General features: G+C 34.7%; 3 protein-coding genes across 5 annotated transcripts; 2 read left to right on the top strand and 1 right to left on the bottom strand.

Annotated features, from left to right (window-relative positions):
• The first annotated feature begins 2,100 nt into the window (after window positions 1-2,100).
• LOC107559641 (uncharacterized) lies at window positions 2,101-5,663 on the top strand. Its single transcript, XM_016243539.1, has 2 exons — window positions 2,101-2,272; window positions 4,490-5,663. The coding sequence occupies exons 1-2, from the start codon at window positions 2,199-2,201 to the stop codon at window positions 5,130-5,132; spliced, it is 717 nt and encodes a 238-aa protein (XP_016099025.1). The 5' UTR covers window positions 2,101-2,198; the 3' UTR covers window positions 5,133-5,663.
• Window positions 5,664-8,053: 2,390 nt separating this feature from the next.
• On the bottom strand, window positions 8,054-13,075 carry LOC107559640 (E3 ubiquitin-protein ligase ZFP91-like). 2 transcript variants are annotated; one of them, XM_016243537.1, is made up of 11 exons: window positions 12,347-13,075; window positions 11,994-12,028; window positions 10,641-10,742; window positions 10,485-10,521; window positions 9,984-10,094; window positions 9,173-9,250; window positions 8,921-9,094; window positions 8,712-8,762; window positions 8,458-8,536; window positions 8,253-8,367; window positions 8,054-8,160 (listed from the first exon to the last, which is right to left on the bottom strand). In XM_016243537.1, exons 1-11 carry the CDS (start codon window positions 12,739-12,741, stop codon window positions 8,057-8,059), a joined length of 1,281 nt encoding a protein of 426 aa, XP_016099023.1. In that variant the 5' UTR covers window positions 12,742-13,075; the 3' UTR covers window positions 8,054-8,056. The 2 variants fall into 2 exon arrangements, with proteins under 2 accessions (XP_016099023.1, XP_016099024.1); XM_016243538.1 differs by lacking the exons at window positions 10,485-10,521; window positions 10,641-10,742; window positions 11,994-12,028.
• A 1,059-nt stretch (window positions 13,076-14,134) lies between these two features.
• LOC107559639 (GTPase IMAP family member 4-like) lies at window positions 14,135-16,365 on the top strand. 2 transcript variants are annotated; one of them, XM_016243535.1, is made up of 4 exons: window positions 14,135-14,237; window positions 14,723-14,841; window positions 14,942-14,978; window positions 15,166-16,365. In XM_016243535.1, the coding sequence occupies exons 1-4, from the start codon at window positions 14,216-14,218 to the stop codon at window positions 15,990-15,992; spliced, it is 1,005 nt and encodes a 334-aa protein (XP_016099021.1). In that variant the 5' UTR covers window positions 14,135-14,215; the 3' UTR covers window positions 15,993-16,365. The 2 variants fall into 2 exon arrangements, with proteins under 2 accessions (XP_016099021.1, XP_016099020.1); XM_016243534.1 differs by having other exon boundaries at window positions 15,154-16,365.
• Window positions 16,366-16,814: the final 449 nt, after the last annotated feature.

The raw sequence follows: 16,814 nt of genomic DNA, 5'->3' as shown, positions 1-16,814 counted from the left end.
TTTTTTTATTGGTCTTATGAAGTATTCTAATTTGTTGAGATAGTGAATTGGTGGGTTTTTGTTAAATGTGAGCCAAAATCATCACAATTAAAAGAACCAAAGACTTAAACTACTTCAGTCTGTGTGCACTGAATTTATTTAATACACGAGGTTCACGATTTGAGTTGAATTACTGAAATAAATGAACTTTTCCACGACATTCTAATTTATTGAGATGCACCTGTATATACTGTTGACATGTAGCCTATGGTTGCTACATATAATGCCATAAAAAATGATCAACTATTACCATAAGAACGTATAACATTTAAAAAAAACTTTATGTTGTTGTAAGTTGTTTAAATTATTTAAAGCATGTCAAGATATTCCTTATAATGACTTTAGATTTGAATACAGAAATGCTACACTAATTGGTAACAGAAAACATTTTTAAATTAGCCAAAATTTGTGAGTTCAGTTTGTGAATGGCCATTTGCAGAAATCTGCTGTGCTTTCTGCCAAATTCTGTGGTCGGGCAGTCCATTTATTAGTACCCACCTAATCACATAAGGAATTGATGTCTACGTGAAATAACAAGGAAGGGTGGTATAACAGGGTGGTATTCCGCTTTTCTATTTTTCTAAGCTTATCAGTGCCTACACCTCCCCTTTTTACAATAGGGGAGACCGGAGAGTGTTGTAACCTGTTACTCAGACATTTATTGGAGCTATGTGTCTAACTGTGATATAATAGGCCCATATTTGTCAGAAGTGGCAATGCTTATACACTGCCTTTCCCTAAATTGCGTGAAGTGTCTAAAAGGCTGTTAAAACGTATTTCACTATCAGAGTGTAACACTAATGAATTTTATTGTGGAAATCAATTTACTTTTAAAGTACTATAGTGCTATAATCCTCCTTTTATACAAATTGTAAGGCTCACATTATTATTCCTGTAATTAGGTTATGTACAAATAATGATGTCATATTATCTTGATGCATATGTATTGGTCTAGAAATCAGTAATAGTCTATTTGCTCTATTCATAATCTGTGGGCCTATTTTCTATTGTCTCTTGAATAGGCCATATGGCACACTATAGCATAAAACAATTGTTGATGGACATTCTGTACTGCCCTACCATGATCTTAAAGCAAATGATCAAATATGTGACATATTTAATTTAAATGTCTCTTTTTATTTTAATATTTATATACATCACCAAAATTTCAGGTGTGAGTGGATGTATGTCAAATCATGTGAAACATTTCTTTGCATTTTGTGGTTTCACTAGAAAGGATAGAGAGTTGTCGCAGCTGCATGTGGAAAAGTGATAGATCAGAACGTGACTCTGTTTGCAGATCTTGCATGAGAGAAGATATACACTATTCCTTCTGTCACTGATAACGAATGCAACGAACACTCATCTTAAACATTAAAAATAAATTCCAGTGCTGGATCGCCATTCATTGAAACACTTATTGTTAACAAAGCTATTCCATAAAGAGGTGGGGACAAAATAGTGGTGGGGACATATCCCACCAGTGCCCACTGTAAATGATGCATATGTCTCTCGGTGTGTTAGGCTTGTTTTAAAAGACTTATACTTCAGTGTTGTTTTGTATTATTTATATATTATGTATTGTAATATTTTGAATTAGATTTTATTTTTATATTAATTATAATTCAAATTTAATTACAATTTATTTTATATTAAATTTAGTAATTTTGTTGTGCACATTTGTCAATTTGATCTTTTTTTTATTTTTGGTTTTTAATTTCAGATTTAGTTTTAGTAATTTTAGAACTTCAACTTAAAATGTGGTAAAAAAAAAAAAAATATATATATATATATATTTAAAAATGATTTTATTTCAGTTAGCTGCCAAAGTAACATTCCTAATTTTCACTATTATTTTTGTATTTTATGATTAAGTATTTGATTTAATATTTAAATTGTATTTTTATTATTGCTTTATTTTAATGAACAAAAACGATATTTAATACTCATTGATAACATTGTCACAATCGCCTCGCGGTGGCACATTAATTTGCTTTTTATTTCCACGACGATCTGTTTGGGGACCAAGAAGAAAAACTGACTTCCGGATAAACAAACGATTCAATGACAATGGACCTTCGATATCCAGTCGTACAGTTTATCAGTTTAATCATACACGATTTGGGTCACAGTTCTCATTAACTTGTATTAAAGTCGATATGAATTTGCTTGTGGGATACGGGGTTTCATCCGAGTCAGAGGATGAAGAGAAAGTAGAAGACAATCCGAAGGAGTAAGTAATTCATAATTAAATAAACAAATAAATTATTTATAATATCCGTTTTCAATCAGTATAGGAGTTTTTAATTTGAGAAAGCCAAGTGTGAAGAGTAGTCGTAATCTTGAATCTTAAAGTGATAGCTCATTCAAAAATAAAAATTCTGCAATCATTTACTCACTATCATGTAATCACAAACCAACATTAATTCAGTGGAACTGAGGTATTTATCTTGATATTTGAATAAGAGTGAATGGGGACTGGGGCTGTCAAGCTCCAAAAAAGGACAAAAAGCACCGTAAAAGTAGTCCATACGACTTGTGGACTGTATTCCAAGTCTTCTGAAGCCAAATGGTAGCTTTTTGTGAGGAAAAGACTGAAATCGAAGTCATATAACGTTAGTGTAATTGTAACAATGTCAAAAAAGTTGAAAGTTTTACTTTAACATACATTTTAAATAGAGATGTAACGATCCACTCAACTCACAATGCAATTCACGATACTGATTTCATGATGAAAAGGTGCCCTTTTATTATTTCTCAGCCAAAATGCTAAATGTTCTTTGTGTAATTTAAAATTTAAAACAAATCCCAAATAAATAAATGATACAAATAAAAGAAATCTCTTCATATAAACAAACTAAAATTAAATTATTATTAAGATTAGAGGCAACAACTGCATTTTAATCACAGTCCAAACAATGATTCTGCATATTACATGCAGCATTTAGCAGATGCTTTTATCCAAAGCGACTTACAAATGAGGACAATAAAAGCAGTCAAAACTAACAAAAGAGCAACAATATATAAGTGCAAATGACAAGTCTCGGTTAGCCTAACGCAGTACACGTAGCAAGGTGTATATATATATACATATATATTATGCGCACACACACATATACACACACACACAAACAAAGAAAAACAAGTAGATAGAATAGAAAAAATAGAAAGCTAGTGGGTTTTTTTTTTAAATAAAGAACAAAAAAATTTAAAAGATAAATATAGATAAAGTATAATTATAATAGAATAGAAAGTGTTAGAGTTAGAGGGTCCAATAAAGGTCAAATAATTTATACAAATTATATTGTATAATTTTGAAACCTAAAGCAAAACCAGAATGGTCTGACTTCAGCTTTGTGAAAATGTACTGCATAAAACATAATTTGAAAAAAAAAGGCAGACGAGCTGAAGGAGAGCGCAAATTCACTCTCTGACAGCAGGTGGCGCTTATGGAACAGCAGCGATACAGCGTTTCCTTGCTGTAAACAAAGCAGCGCAGCGCTTATGAACACTGCTTTAATATTCTATATACAGAGACAAGATGAAGAGAAAATATCAACTAAACTTTTCTGAAGACAGTCATCTCCCCTCAGAGATACATTCATATAAACCCCCACCTCAAACTTTATCACGATTCGTATAACATCTCAACTGACTTGAATCGTCACACATTTTTATCAATTTTCAACCGGCTCGGGGTGCAACATCCCTAATTTTAAATCATTATATTTAAATGGTCTTTTGTTGTGCTTTAAAGATTCTTTTTAAAGATTTTTATTTTGATGTGTTGACTAACATACTAAAGCAAATGTAAATGCTTGATCCCTATTTTTAACTATAGTGTGTATTTGATATGAAATTTAAAGTGAATACATTTTAAATTAACTAAATAATTACAAATGTGTAAATACAAATATATTTAAAAATACCTAACATACAAATTTCAATGGAAATAACATTAAAGTGTATTTTAGCTTACCATAAATGCTTTCCAGTACATTTGTCAGTACACTTTAACCACATTTCCAAGACAATAAGTATGAAATTACATATAAAGATGTACTTAAGTCCTACTAAAGTTGGTTGAAAAGCACCCTCAAGTTCAACTAATTGCATTTAATATAAATGTAAACTATAATACATTTTCATTTCAATGCAGTTAACATGGAATTAAGCACCTGAAAGCATTACATTCAGTTCACACTTAAGTATATATTTAAAGTATTTTTTCAACAAAAAGCACTCATTTTAAAAGTATGATAAAGTGTAATGAGAGTGGGGGTTTTTTTGTACTATGTAAGAATAAACTGAGAACTTTGACAGCAGTGGTCACCATTTATATTTTCATTAATAAATGACAACATAATAAAAAAGGTCAGTTATTCCTTTAATGAGCTGAGAAGCATCATGTATCACTTTATAGATAAACATCTTTAATTATTCTGCTTAGGTCCTTCAAAAAGACAGAATGTAGTGTAGAGAAGACGAAAAGCCGTCATTTCCTGTTGGAGTCGGAATTGCTTTCCAGCGAGTCTGAATCTGGTCCAGAGAATGAGGATCAAGAGGAGCCGCCCACTGCTGATCGCTCCTTTTCTGTGCCCTTGCCAACCCCGTCTGTCCGTCCTCACACTCATAAGCTCCCACCTCCACCTCTGGGAGGATCCAGCTCGGGTGGAGCGCTTGCAGGCAGCAGTGTGTTTGCTAACCCCTTCAAAGAACTGGCCAAGGAGAGACTGAATGTCCTACAGAAACATGTACCTCTTACTTTACAAGCTCGCCCCACCCAGATCGACGGTAAGCGCATTTGTGTGGCCTACAGGAAGGATGGCCGCTGCCGCTGCCGCTTTGGAAGCTGCTGCAAGTTCGCACATGACAGCGATCTGCAGAGTAACCGTGTGGTCACCTCTGACAGTGGACCAAAAGACAATGTTGCAGTTTCACACAATCATGTTCCACTGGCTTCTTGTGAGGAAGACACAGAGACAGACGGAGATGACAATGAACAGCAAAAGAAGAGAAGAGTAGGCGTGAATGATTCTCTCATTCCACCAAAACGTGCACTCAAGCAGTATGCCAGACTCTCACACCCCTAAGACGTTATAACATTCAGAAATTCAAAACTTAAGTGTCTTTATGACATAATTTGGGCAAAACACCCAGGATGCTATGTGTTACATTTATTGAATTAATACGCTACTGATGAGATTATGATAATCGGTCTGTAAAATGTGTTTCAGACTTTCTCCAGAGGTAAATATTTTATAGACAAAGGCGATGTGGTCAATACTAGCAGAAAGAGACTTGTGAAAATTCTTCAAACAAATGTAAGGAAAAGATGTCATTATTTATTTTATTTGGGTTTTATCTGGCTTCCTAAACCCACCCTTTTTTAATCTTACATTAGTCTAAGGTTTTGAAATAATAAATGTATGTATAAAAAAATGGTGTACTTGATGACTCTAAAAATGTATATGGTCAATATATTTTCAATCTTTAGTGTCCCCTTTTCACTAGTAGGGTTCATTTCACCTAAGGATGCACAATATATTGGTGTTGTATCTGTTACTGGTGATATTATAGTTTTTCTTTTTCATAAAATTGTTAGCCTATAAGTTTAAATGGGATATACACTAATGTTCAAAAGTTCGGAGGCAGATTTGTTTGAAAGAAATTGGTACATTTATTCAGCAAACAGTGACAGAAAAGACATTTATAAATAATGTAACATTTTTTTTTATTTCAAGTTAAGGCTGTTATTTTAAACTTTATATTCATCAAAGAATCGTGAAAAAAATGTATCATGGTTTACACAGCACATGTGTTTTCAAAATTAAATAATAATAAATGTTTCGTGAGAAACAAATCACCATATTAGAATTATTTCTAGAGGATTATTTTACACAGAAGAGTAATGGCTGCTGAAAATTTTAAAATGCATTAAAATAGAAAGTAATTATTTGTAATTGTACCAATATTTCACAATATTAGTGTTTACTGCAATTTAGACAAAAAAAAACTATCAAAACCAATAGTACACCAAACGTTTGAACAGTAGTACATCTCTGCAATTATTATATATTTAAGTTTCTGCTTTTTTTGCATTTATATTATCTTTGCCATCATTAAATGCTCAGTTAAAGTTCATTTTTAAAAACACTAATAATTTAATAACAATAATTAATAACAACTATTATTTAACAAATTTCAAAATTTATATTTTTTTCGTAGGATGCCTAAATTCACTTATATCATTTAAAACTATTTATTTGATTTTAGTGTTTTATTTTAAACTTATTTAGACAAAATAGGATGGAATTTTAATATTGGCCATAACATGAAAATAATTATCGGCTTATCTGTAATATGGGTGCATCCCTAATTTCTACAGTACCAATTCAAGCCATATGATGGCACAAGTTTGCTTACACACAATGGCTTTACTCACATAGACTAAAGTGAATTAAGTTCTGTGGAAGCCTCTACAGCCACAAAACAACACACTCACACACACACAAAACAGATGTGGTTGTCGGAGAGGACTATAACTGTTTATATACAAAATGAACAATGACAATAACTCAAACACACTCTCCCTGGTACAGACATTTCTACAAAGCTACCAAAAGTTAATGCGATTACATACAATATATTTATGACTCTATATATTTAACTTCAGGGCATTGTAGGAGCGCGACAAATAACAGTCATCTCACTATCTTCCATGTTACACCTTCAACATCCTTCCTTCACTACATTAGAACACGCTGTATTTGGCCGTCTGAAATGTCCGTCATGTTTTGCTCCTCCATGTTTGCTCCACATTTGACCAATTCCAAACCACATCAATCATAATAACTACTATGAATTTTGTATGTAATCATTTATAAGTGATATATAATTGTTAATGAGGGCTGGAAGTGAAAACGGTATAATCAGGTGTGCATAAAACTTAAAAAAATCTGATTAAAAATCAGTCTTCATCTATTTCATGACACTTCAGCTTGTAATACTTCATATTAAGTGGGGGGGGTCATGTTTTAGGACTCCTTGCCTTAAAGTCGCTGATATCCTGACACCTTGTACTTCTGGAGACTCAAGGTAGTTTGCAGTTCTGGAAAATGGTGGCTCTGGAGACTAATAAGGCCCCGTCCACACGGAGACGCGTTTAGCTGTATACGCAAAATTTTGTATCGTATAGGCGATAAATGTATTGTTCCATGTTCGTTTGTATACCGCGCGCAAGGTTTATGCGCATAGTCCAAGTCTTCAACGTTTTAGTGTATCTCTGTGGCAGAATTACAGCGCCACATACTGGTATGGCATGTATACTACATCGTTTTGTGTCGGTTTCGTTGTGGACGCAGATATTTCTTGAGACGAGGAGAAAAAAAAGATCGGATAGGAAAAACTCTATTTTTATTTCTTGTCCAATGGTCACACCCTAATTTAACAATTTCTATAGTACTGCATCCTTATTATGTGCATTTAATAACTTTTTACTTTTCAGTATGTTAAATCTATTTTACCTGTAAAAGAAAACCTGCTTAATAATTATGCCCATCTGAATATAAGGCAGTTTTCACTTGAGTCCTTGTTAACAATTATATATAATTTATAAATGTTTATGTACAAAATCAATAGTAATTATTAAGATCGATACATTTAGAATTATAATATTTAGGAAAAATAAAGAATTTATATTTTAAAATGACAACACTATAATTTATGTATTTTTTAACTTATTTTTAAAAGATAAACCATCAAGCTATTAAATTGTACATCTTAACCCAAATCAATGTTTAACATCCTTTTTATTTAAAGAAATCATGTAATAAGCAGAATAATGAACAGTCAGCTGGTTATTATTACAAAATTAAACCCTTCAGGAGATACAAAATCAGATTTTCTGTCTGTTTTTTGTTTTTGTTTTTAACGAAAATGATCATGTGGCTGTACTTCGTCCTCTCAATTGGAAAAGTAATAGAGTGCAGTAGTTTGTAAGCAGCATAGATTCGACTTACTGCAGTGGTTTCTCTCCGGTGTGTATCATTCGATGCACAGCCAGGTTGTGAGAGCTCTTGAAGGCACGAGCACAGAACTCACAGATATAGTCTCTCTGATCTGCAACGCACACTGTACTTTAAAAAAGCCACCCAACCAACGACACGTCATGATAACTATTTCAATCTTTAAACTGGATCTGTTTATCTTACCGGTGTGGTGCTTGGCATGCCGCAGTAGTTGTTTCTGCAGCCGGAAGAGTCGTCCGCATGAGGGATGAGGGCAGACGTACTTCTTCTTCATCAGGTGTTGGTATTTGATGTGATGCTGCAGGAGAAAAACACAACAGAAAGGTTTCAAGTCTAATTTTGGTGTCAAGTGTCAGTTAGTGATGGAAACACTAGTTTGCGTTTGTACCTGTAAGTAGCGCGGATGGGCCAGCACTGTACCACATCCTTCCATTTCACAACGCACATACTGCACAGGCGGCTTTTTCCTGAGTACAAAATCAAATGATCTCCAGTTAATGTAGGGAATTAGTTCGTATTTTTGCATTTTTAAAGGAATCTTCAAGTTGCAAAGGAAATTGTGGCATGCTTTCAATTATTACAGAAATTGACAAAGCTCAACTCATATTTTAGGACTATTTTCAGCGTGAGATGCTTTGTTACCTTCTCTTAGGAAGACGAGGACTTTTATCATCTTTCTTTCTTCGCCCTCTTCTAAGTAAAAAAAAACAAGAAAGTCTGGTGGTTAATATTTGTTTATCAGTCACTAAGTGAGTGTTTAAGTGAGAACATGTGAGTGAGACTGTAAACCTAATGAGTAACATTTTGTTGTGTTTCCATCACAAACATATAAAACAACATCACGGACTCACTTCCTGGGTGGCTCGGCACCTTCCTCAACTTCAGCAGCAGTCTGCACATCTGTGCTCTCCCCTCCCTCAGTTTTGATCTCTGTCTCTTGCTCTGTTGCAGTCTCTGGCACTGCAGCCTTGTCTTTCTTCTCCTTCAGTCTGGTTGGGGGTCTGCGCCTCGACTTCGGAAAATCCCTGCACAGAAATACAACCGAAATGTAGATGGTGTAGGAGTCGAGAACTTCAGAACACACAAAAACACACTTCTCATACTTAGGATCATAGCTCTGGTCATTCAGGTCATCTCTAAAAGGGACATCTTCATCACTGCTGATGATGTCCTCTTCCTCACTGTTGAACAAAAGAAACATTAACAACAAGCCATAATCAGCACACTGCATAATCTAATGGATGAGTGAAATCATATCTGGCACACCCTGTAAAACAGTGTTTCTCAATCTTTCCACACCTTTTTCAAATCCCTTTATTTAATTTTTTTCTAAAGAAAATATACATGTAGAACACCACCAACGCAATAATTGTGCAGGGTTCGATTAATCATCAAGACACACAGTATCATTGTACATGCTACATGTACAAGCTTGACACTTACAGCATATACTGTATATTTCAGAAGTTTCATTCAATAATTACAGAAGTTTTCTTCAAAGCTTAACAAAAAGCATACATGAGCAACTGACAATTTTCTCACAAACGTAAATGTGTTTTCGATGACTAAAAACTGAAAACTATATTTCGATAGAAATTGTCTAAATTGTGACCTTTTTTTGATATTTCAATTACTTTTCTTGGCCTGGAAATCAGAGTTTCAGAACTCCCTGATATTTACAGGTTTTCCGTGACACTGGAAATCCTGACAAGTTAGAATAATTCCTAACTTTCATTTTATCATTGACTGATTACTGTAATCATCTTATAACACAACATCAGATGTCTGCCATTTATAAAATAAAACGATAACTGTTTCCAGGAGGTTATAACCATGTTCAAGAGCCTTTAAAGCCATATTAGTGTAAATTCCAAATGACTACAATCAGTATATATACACAAGATACAACATTACCTATGTGAATGGGGCAGGTAGTTTTCATCTTTTGGATCATCCAGAAATTGACCCTCTTCCTCTTCTACAACGACCTCATCATCCATGCTCTCCTCTTCCTTTTTCTCCACACTAAAATATGGCAGTAACAAACATAGGGCTTGTTAGACCAACTCCAAAACACTAGCTGCCATCAGTGTCTTCGAAGACCCCACGAAATGGCTTGACGAACACTGTTTTCTTTCCGGTGTTGAAACTGTTCTTATTTCTTTTTTTAACAAACAGCCAATAGCCTTAAGTTTACGTCACAGCGTAAATGATGATGCACTACTGGCTTTTGCTAGATGGAGGACAGAAATTTAAATACATTTGGTAATGCAAGATAGTTTTGGTCCATTTTTTTCATGGTATAGAAACGCCATGCATTTTAAATGCATACAAAGCCACAAAAATCCAGCTTTGATTTCATGGGGTCTTTCATGAGAAAGTGTCCATGTGTTCTCATGGTACATGTGCAATCACCTTGTTCCTGTCTTTTCGACCGCTTTATTGGCCTCCACTGCAAGCAAAATGTGCAACCATTATACTTATTTATATGTACGTTTTGTAGCGTGTATTTGATCAAGCTTTTGTAGTGGACCTGTTCAGTCTACTACATTTAAAAGCTCAGCAGCATACCATAGTCAATGTCCATTTCTGGCTCAATTTTAAACACAGTCCTAGGCGAGCCCCGGCAGGTGCGGGCCCCTGAGCGCACCTGCACCCGTCTGCCGCGGGCCGCTGGAAGAGAACACAGTCACATGAAGCAGAATCAGATCACATCCTAAGGCAAACTGTTTTAACATTTATTCCTTACAACTCACTATGATCTATTTTTAAGTTTTTGTATTTTAATTACTAGTATGTTAGATACTAGTACTTATTCCAATAGTGAGTAAATCTATTAAATTTGTGACTTTACTAGTATGTATTTCTTTGCTAATAGTCAATATCTCAAAAATAACTAGCTCTTACTAGTTACATATTGCAATTTTTGCCAATGAATTCTATGAAAATATGTGACTTAAATATTCAATATTTTACAATAAGGTCCCACACAACACATGAAATGAGCAATACATTTATTACAGTATGTATTAATCTTTGTTAACATTATTTAATAAAAATACAACTGTTCATTGTTAATTCATATTAGCTCAGGTTACATTTACAAATACAATTTTTGATTATAACAATGTACAGTATTAGTAAATGCTGCAATTTATATTAACTGAGATTGATAAATGCTTTAGAAGTATTTTCCATTGTTAGTTCATGTTAACTAATGGAACCTTATTGTAGTTACCAGATATTCAGATAACTATTCACTATCTACTAGTTTGTATTCCAATGGTTGCTGGTATTGATTCCAGTTTTTCAAGTACTAACTAACTGCATAGACACTAGTACCTACTCACTATTTCTTTTTATTAGACACTAGTACTGCACTAATTGTCCCAATTATAACTAGTAGTAACATGTTTAATTTGAACTATATAGCAGCTATTCTGACTAGTCATTGTTTATGACAAATAAAGTTATTGTAACCAGTGAGATAGAAAATGTTATCAGTAACAACTAGGATACACACTAGTGTCATAATACAGGTACTAGTATATCGAATAAATGACTACTTTTAAAACTAAAATAGATGGTATCTATTGGGGGAAAATCACTAGTTACAAAGAAATAGCAAAACTGTAACAAAAACTAGTCTAAACTGAATACTTGATACCTGAGTCACAGAGCTTCAAAGAATTGAATGGCAAAAAAAAAAAACGTTAGGCCTATTTGTTAACTAACAATTCAATTGATTTATTATTTACCATTCAAATGTAACCAGAACACGTACTAGTATCTAATAGTACAGTCACTTTTTTGGAATATTCAGTTTTTTAAATGACAAAAATAACAAGAATATTAATAAAACGGCTGACCATACACAGCCTTCTTTTAGATGCTCATGAACAAAATAAATGTCATTTAAAGTACCTCGATTAACCAGCGCATCCTTGTTTTCTTCAAACCTGTCATAAGACGGAGAAACAGGCTGGTTTATTTATTATGTCTCATCTTTCAGATTCCAGTGTCAAAGATTGGGGGGGAGGGGGGTATTTTGCCCAACTATATTATAGAGTGATTTATTTTGCACCAACTACTCGCTTAGAAACACAGCTACTTTCACTAATGCAAATGTAAACACTGCAGTCTGTCGGCATTACGCCTAAATGTGTGAAAGTGGCACAGAAATGCCATGCGTTATTATTAGGACCTGCACACGCGAGGCCTTGTTATTGTGCCCGAAAACATGTCATGTATATTACAGACTCAAAAGTTGCACGTACTCATCCGGCAGGTCGCAGTCGCCGCCGCACTCTTTGCCCGCATCCGATGAACCTGCGGCGGCTGCTGCGCTCTTCCTGCGCCGTGGGCATTTCGCTTTCCTCCGGCGATTCGCCGCAGCATCGCGTGTGGCTTCATCCCGGTCCTCCCCGATATCGCTCTGCCTCCACACAGGAATCGTTCTCGTTGACCTGTCACGTAAAACCCGCCCGGAACCTGCCACGCTCGTCGCAGCTCCGTTTGTTTCGGGTGGGCAAGTCACTTCGGTCTTCAAGCACCCGTCCCCGCGTCCTCTGGATGCCCTGCACGGGGTGGATGCGGTACTCTGCCCCGCGGATTTCTCCATGGCCGTCTCATTCTCCACCTCCTCTTTGTTATTCGAGAGCTGCGGCTCCATCACTGCTAAAGTTGTTTTCTCTTACTTCAGGACGCCTCAAGAATTCTCAACGAAATGAAACATAGCTTGAAATAAACAGGAGGCATAAAATATGAAAAATGTTGGGTTGCTTACGGCCCTGATCCGATTGTCAAACATATTTCAATGGACGCTCTTACTTCTTTTGGCAAATTTAGTGCGGATATGTAAGTCGTACAAATAGAAAACTTAGTCTATCATCTCTATAATAACTCCAAAATTCATTTTAAAGACCCAGGCCCTATTTTAAGTTCTTAAAGCTATAGTGAGCCACGCTGATAGCGAGGCCCACTACTGTCGCTCTTTGTTGCGTCTCCTTTAAGTCGAGATAAAGCCGAAGACGAGCTCGGCAGCGACACACAGCGCTACGGCTGTACGTGTGCCAGTTTTCACTGACCTACAAAAGCTCTTATGCGAAATACAAATAACCAGCGTCGTTCCAGATGTACTTTAAATTGAAGAATATGGCGTAGTAGGAGACTCACAGCATTTTAGGCGTTGCTGTCATTTTAGTTGAACATACACGTTTTTCCCCTTTATTGTAGAAAGATAGTAGTTAAATAATACCTAGAATGTTCAGAAAAAAAGTGTCGAAAAGTGTTTTATTTTTATTAATACTAACCGAATTCTGCTTTTTATTACATGAAAATAACAATAAAACTCGGAACTTTTACCATGCCTATCTTATTTATTTTTGATCATCATTTATTTTAGTTTTATCATTAATTTTCCCTGCTTTTTCGAATGTGTGTGTGTGTGTGTATATCTTTATTTATATATTTTCAGTTTTCATTTTAATTTTAGTTTTAAGTTTTTGTAATTTTGTTATGTGCTTTTGTCATTTTTGTTTGTTTAACATTTAATTATTGCAGGTTTGCATCATATTCTGAGTTGCATTATTTTTATTCATTTTGAGGAATACTGAATACTGAATGTTTTTTTGTGAGTGAGATGAATTAATGCATATTCATATTTATTTCAGAACTACAGTAACATCTGATTTCTCTCAACATGGGGACAGGACAGCTGTCAATCAATAAATTAGAAAAAAACGTATTTGAAAAAGTAACTCAGATATTCTCTTCTAAATTAAAAAGTAATGCGTTACTTTACTAGTTACTTGAAAAAAGTAATCTGATTACGCAACTCGCGTTACCCCCAACACTGTATATATATATTAATTTATATTTGTGTGAAACATTTTGTTAGGAAAAATACTCAGTACACCTTTATTACTGTAACTGTCAGCTAGGATTGAATACATTCCTAATCAGGCAACAACTGCTTTACTGATAAATCAACTGTATTATCATCATGCAGTGGCGTCTTGTCTCCTGTAGATGGTAGTCTACACCAGACAACCCTTCCGGTAAAGCGAGATCAGCAAGTTTTATAAGGAGTAAACGAAACTTTTGATAGGAAACAAAAACGAAACCCAGTTTACAGCTAGACGTGCATGATGTGCTCTTCATATAGAGGTGAGGTGTAACTTTTTTTTTTGCATCCATTAGAGAGAATGGTTTATATGAACTATTTACATTGAAAAGAAGAAATCTGATTAAAGTAGCTATTTAATGAAAAACAAACTACAGTCTTTTGAGTGATTTTAAAGAGACAGCAATCGTTTATTGACAGATAAAGCTTGATTGGAAGCAGTACCAGTTGCAAACAGAGTTGGTGTAATACAATGTTCATGGTCAATGAAATGGCCTTGTTCATGGGCCCAAGGCTATATGGAATATTTATTAAATAGAAGAACTGAAATATTCAAGTGATAACTTTTCTGTAGATTCTACTGAGGTAGTGGAAATTTGTAAGTTTTGTTTTTGTTTGATAAAACTTTGCTTGATAAAATTTTGCCTCATAAAAGGAGATTTCACAGTGGTATGTCTCCTCAATAATTTCCAGTTTCCTCTTCACTGCATCTGTGGTTTAATCAAAAGATAAATGACTTTCTTTATAGCTGCGCGGGGCATTTCTCCTGGACCATCAACAACGACCTCAAAGACTTGGGCTGCATTTTTCTCCTCAGAACTACTGATACATTGTATAATTGTCACTGCTATTGCAGTAGGGATTCAGGTATGCTTAAGTGTGTATTTTGTCACAAGCTGATGATCTTTTTAACAGTATAAGTGTCCAAATGTGATAACATTTGTAATATTATATAATTCATTTCTAGATCTTCAAGCAACAAAAACAGGATTTGGATGATATAGGTAAGTTATTTATTTATTATCTTTTTATATATAAATTCTACAACACAAAGATGGATGAATAGTGTTACAATGGTTTAATATAGGTATATTTCATTGTTCTTTTAAGTAGATGTTTGTAAACGTAATTATATTACCAAGAGTTTGAAAAAATTATCTCATTCATGTTAATGTTCAGTGCATCATCCAGACGATCCACTCCGGATTCTTTTGGTTGGAAAAACAGGGGTGGGAAAAAGTGCAACAGGCAACACAATCCTGGGACAAAAGGTTTTTAAATCAGAGATATCTTCCTCCTCTGTGACTGGACAATGTGAAAAATTTCATGCAATTATAAATGGCAGAAAAGTGTCCGTCATTGACTCTCCAGGTCTGTTTGACACCAGCCTAACTAAAGATGACGTGATCAACAGAATTAAACGCTGTATTCCTCTCTCTGCTCCTGGTCCACATGTCTTCTTAGTTGTGATTCAGCTGGGCAGATTTACAGATGAAGAGGCAGAAGCTGTTAGAATCATTCAAGCTGTTTTTGGTGAGGAATCTTCCATGTACACCATGGCACTTTTCACTCATGGAGATCGACTGGAGGGCAAAAACATTCACACATTTGTGCGGGACAACCCAAATCTGCTCAGTTTCATCAAAACATGCAATGGACGATACCACGTGTTCAACAATAAAGAACAAAATCCTGAAAAGGTCATTCAGTTGTTCGACCAGATTGATAAAATGGTCACTGGGAATGGTGGGCAACACTACACCAGTGAGATGCTTGAAAGGGTAGAAAGAGCAATTGAGAAAGAGAAACAACGTATCCTGCAGGAGACAGCAGAGCAGAGACGGAGGGAGATAGAAGCTCTGAGGGCTCAACTTGAGGATGAAGCCTATGAAAAAGCATTAAAAAAGTTAAACGAGAAATATGACCAGGTGGCAAGATACCAAGCTGAGATTGACCTTCCATTCTTAATCCAAGTGGTCAGTTCTTTGATTAAAGCATTAGGCAAATTCTTATTGTGACCTACGTGAAAACTGACCATGTGGCTAGGGAAAGAGGGTACTGAAAAATCTCATGATTTATAGATGATATTTTTGAAATTTACTTTACAAAGAGTTATTAATTAATAGTAACAAAGCACATTTACACTGCACATTCTGGTGAATGGGAAATCTGAAAGTTCAATCATTTGAAGGTATGGGTATATGAAGGTTGTAAGTAAAATGACTGAGAAATGTGTCTCTGAATTGCAAACTCCTATAAATGAAGGATTGCTTTCATTTATGTGTTCTATATAAGTTGTTCTTGAGATGTTTTGTGTGTATACAAAGTGAGATCCTTTAACCACTACATACCTTGTGATCTTATGTACTTGTTTTGGTTTACTGTATAAGCTAAATATAAAAAATATTATTTGACAAATAATTGCATATTTGAATATTTCTGAATGGAGAGAATGCTCATAATAACAAATAAATAAGATTACAAGAAGAAAACCTAAAGTTTGGAGAAGGAAACAAGTAAATAGAGAGATAGACTGTTTTTCCTTGTTTATGAAATCAAAATTTTCCCCATTCATTGGATCTGCAATTATAGCATACTCTCTGGTTTTAATTTACTCCTATATTTCTAAAAGAATTTTGATTATAATCTGCATCATAACATGGATGAAAACAGGCTTGCCAAGTGTGTGGTTGTTCCGTGTTTGAAATGAGGGCTGGGAAACCTAAAAGAGAGAAAAGGAAAACCAAACTTTTCACATAAGAGGGATCCAGACTCTCACGAGCTCCACATCAAAAGTGAGTTTTAACTTCTACTTTTGTATCTTGTAAAAAGAGAACTTG

Source organism: Sinocyclocheilus grahami, unplaced genomic scaffold (assembly GCF_001515645.1).
Source record: "Sinocyclocheilus grahami isolate Dianchi unplaced genomic scaffold, SAMN03320097.WGS_v1.1 scaffold693.1, whole genome shotgun sequence".
Classification (NCBI taxonomy): Eukaryota; Metazoa; Chordata; class Actinopteri; order Cypriniformes; family Cyprinidae; genus Sinocyclocheilus; species Sinocyclocheilus grahami.
The sequence above is the reverse complement of the archived record's forward strand: the minus strand, read 5'-3'. Positions and strand labels throughout refer to the sequence as shown.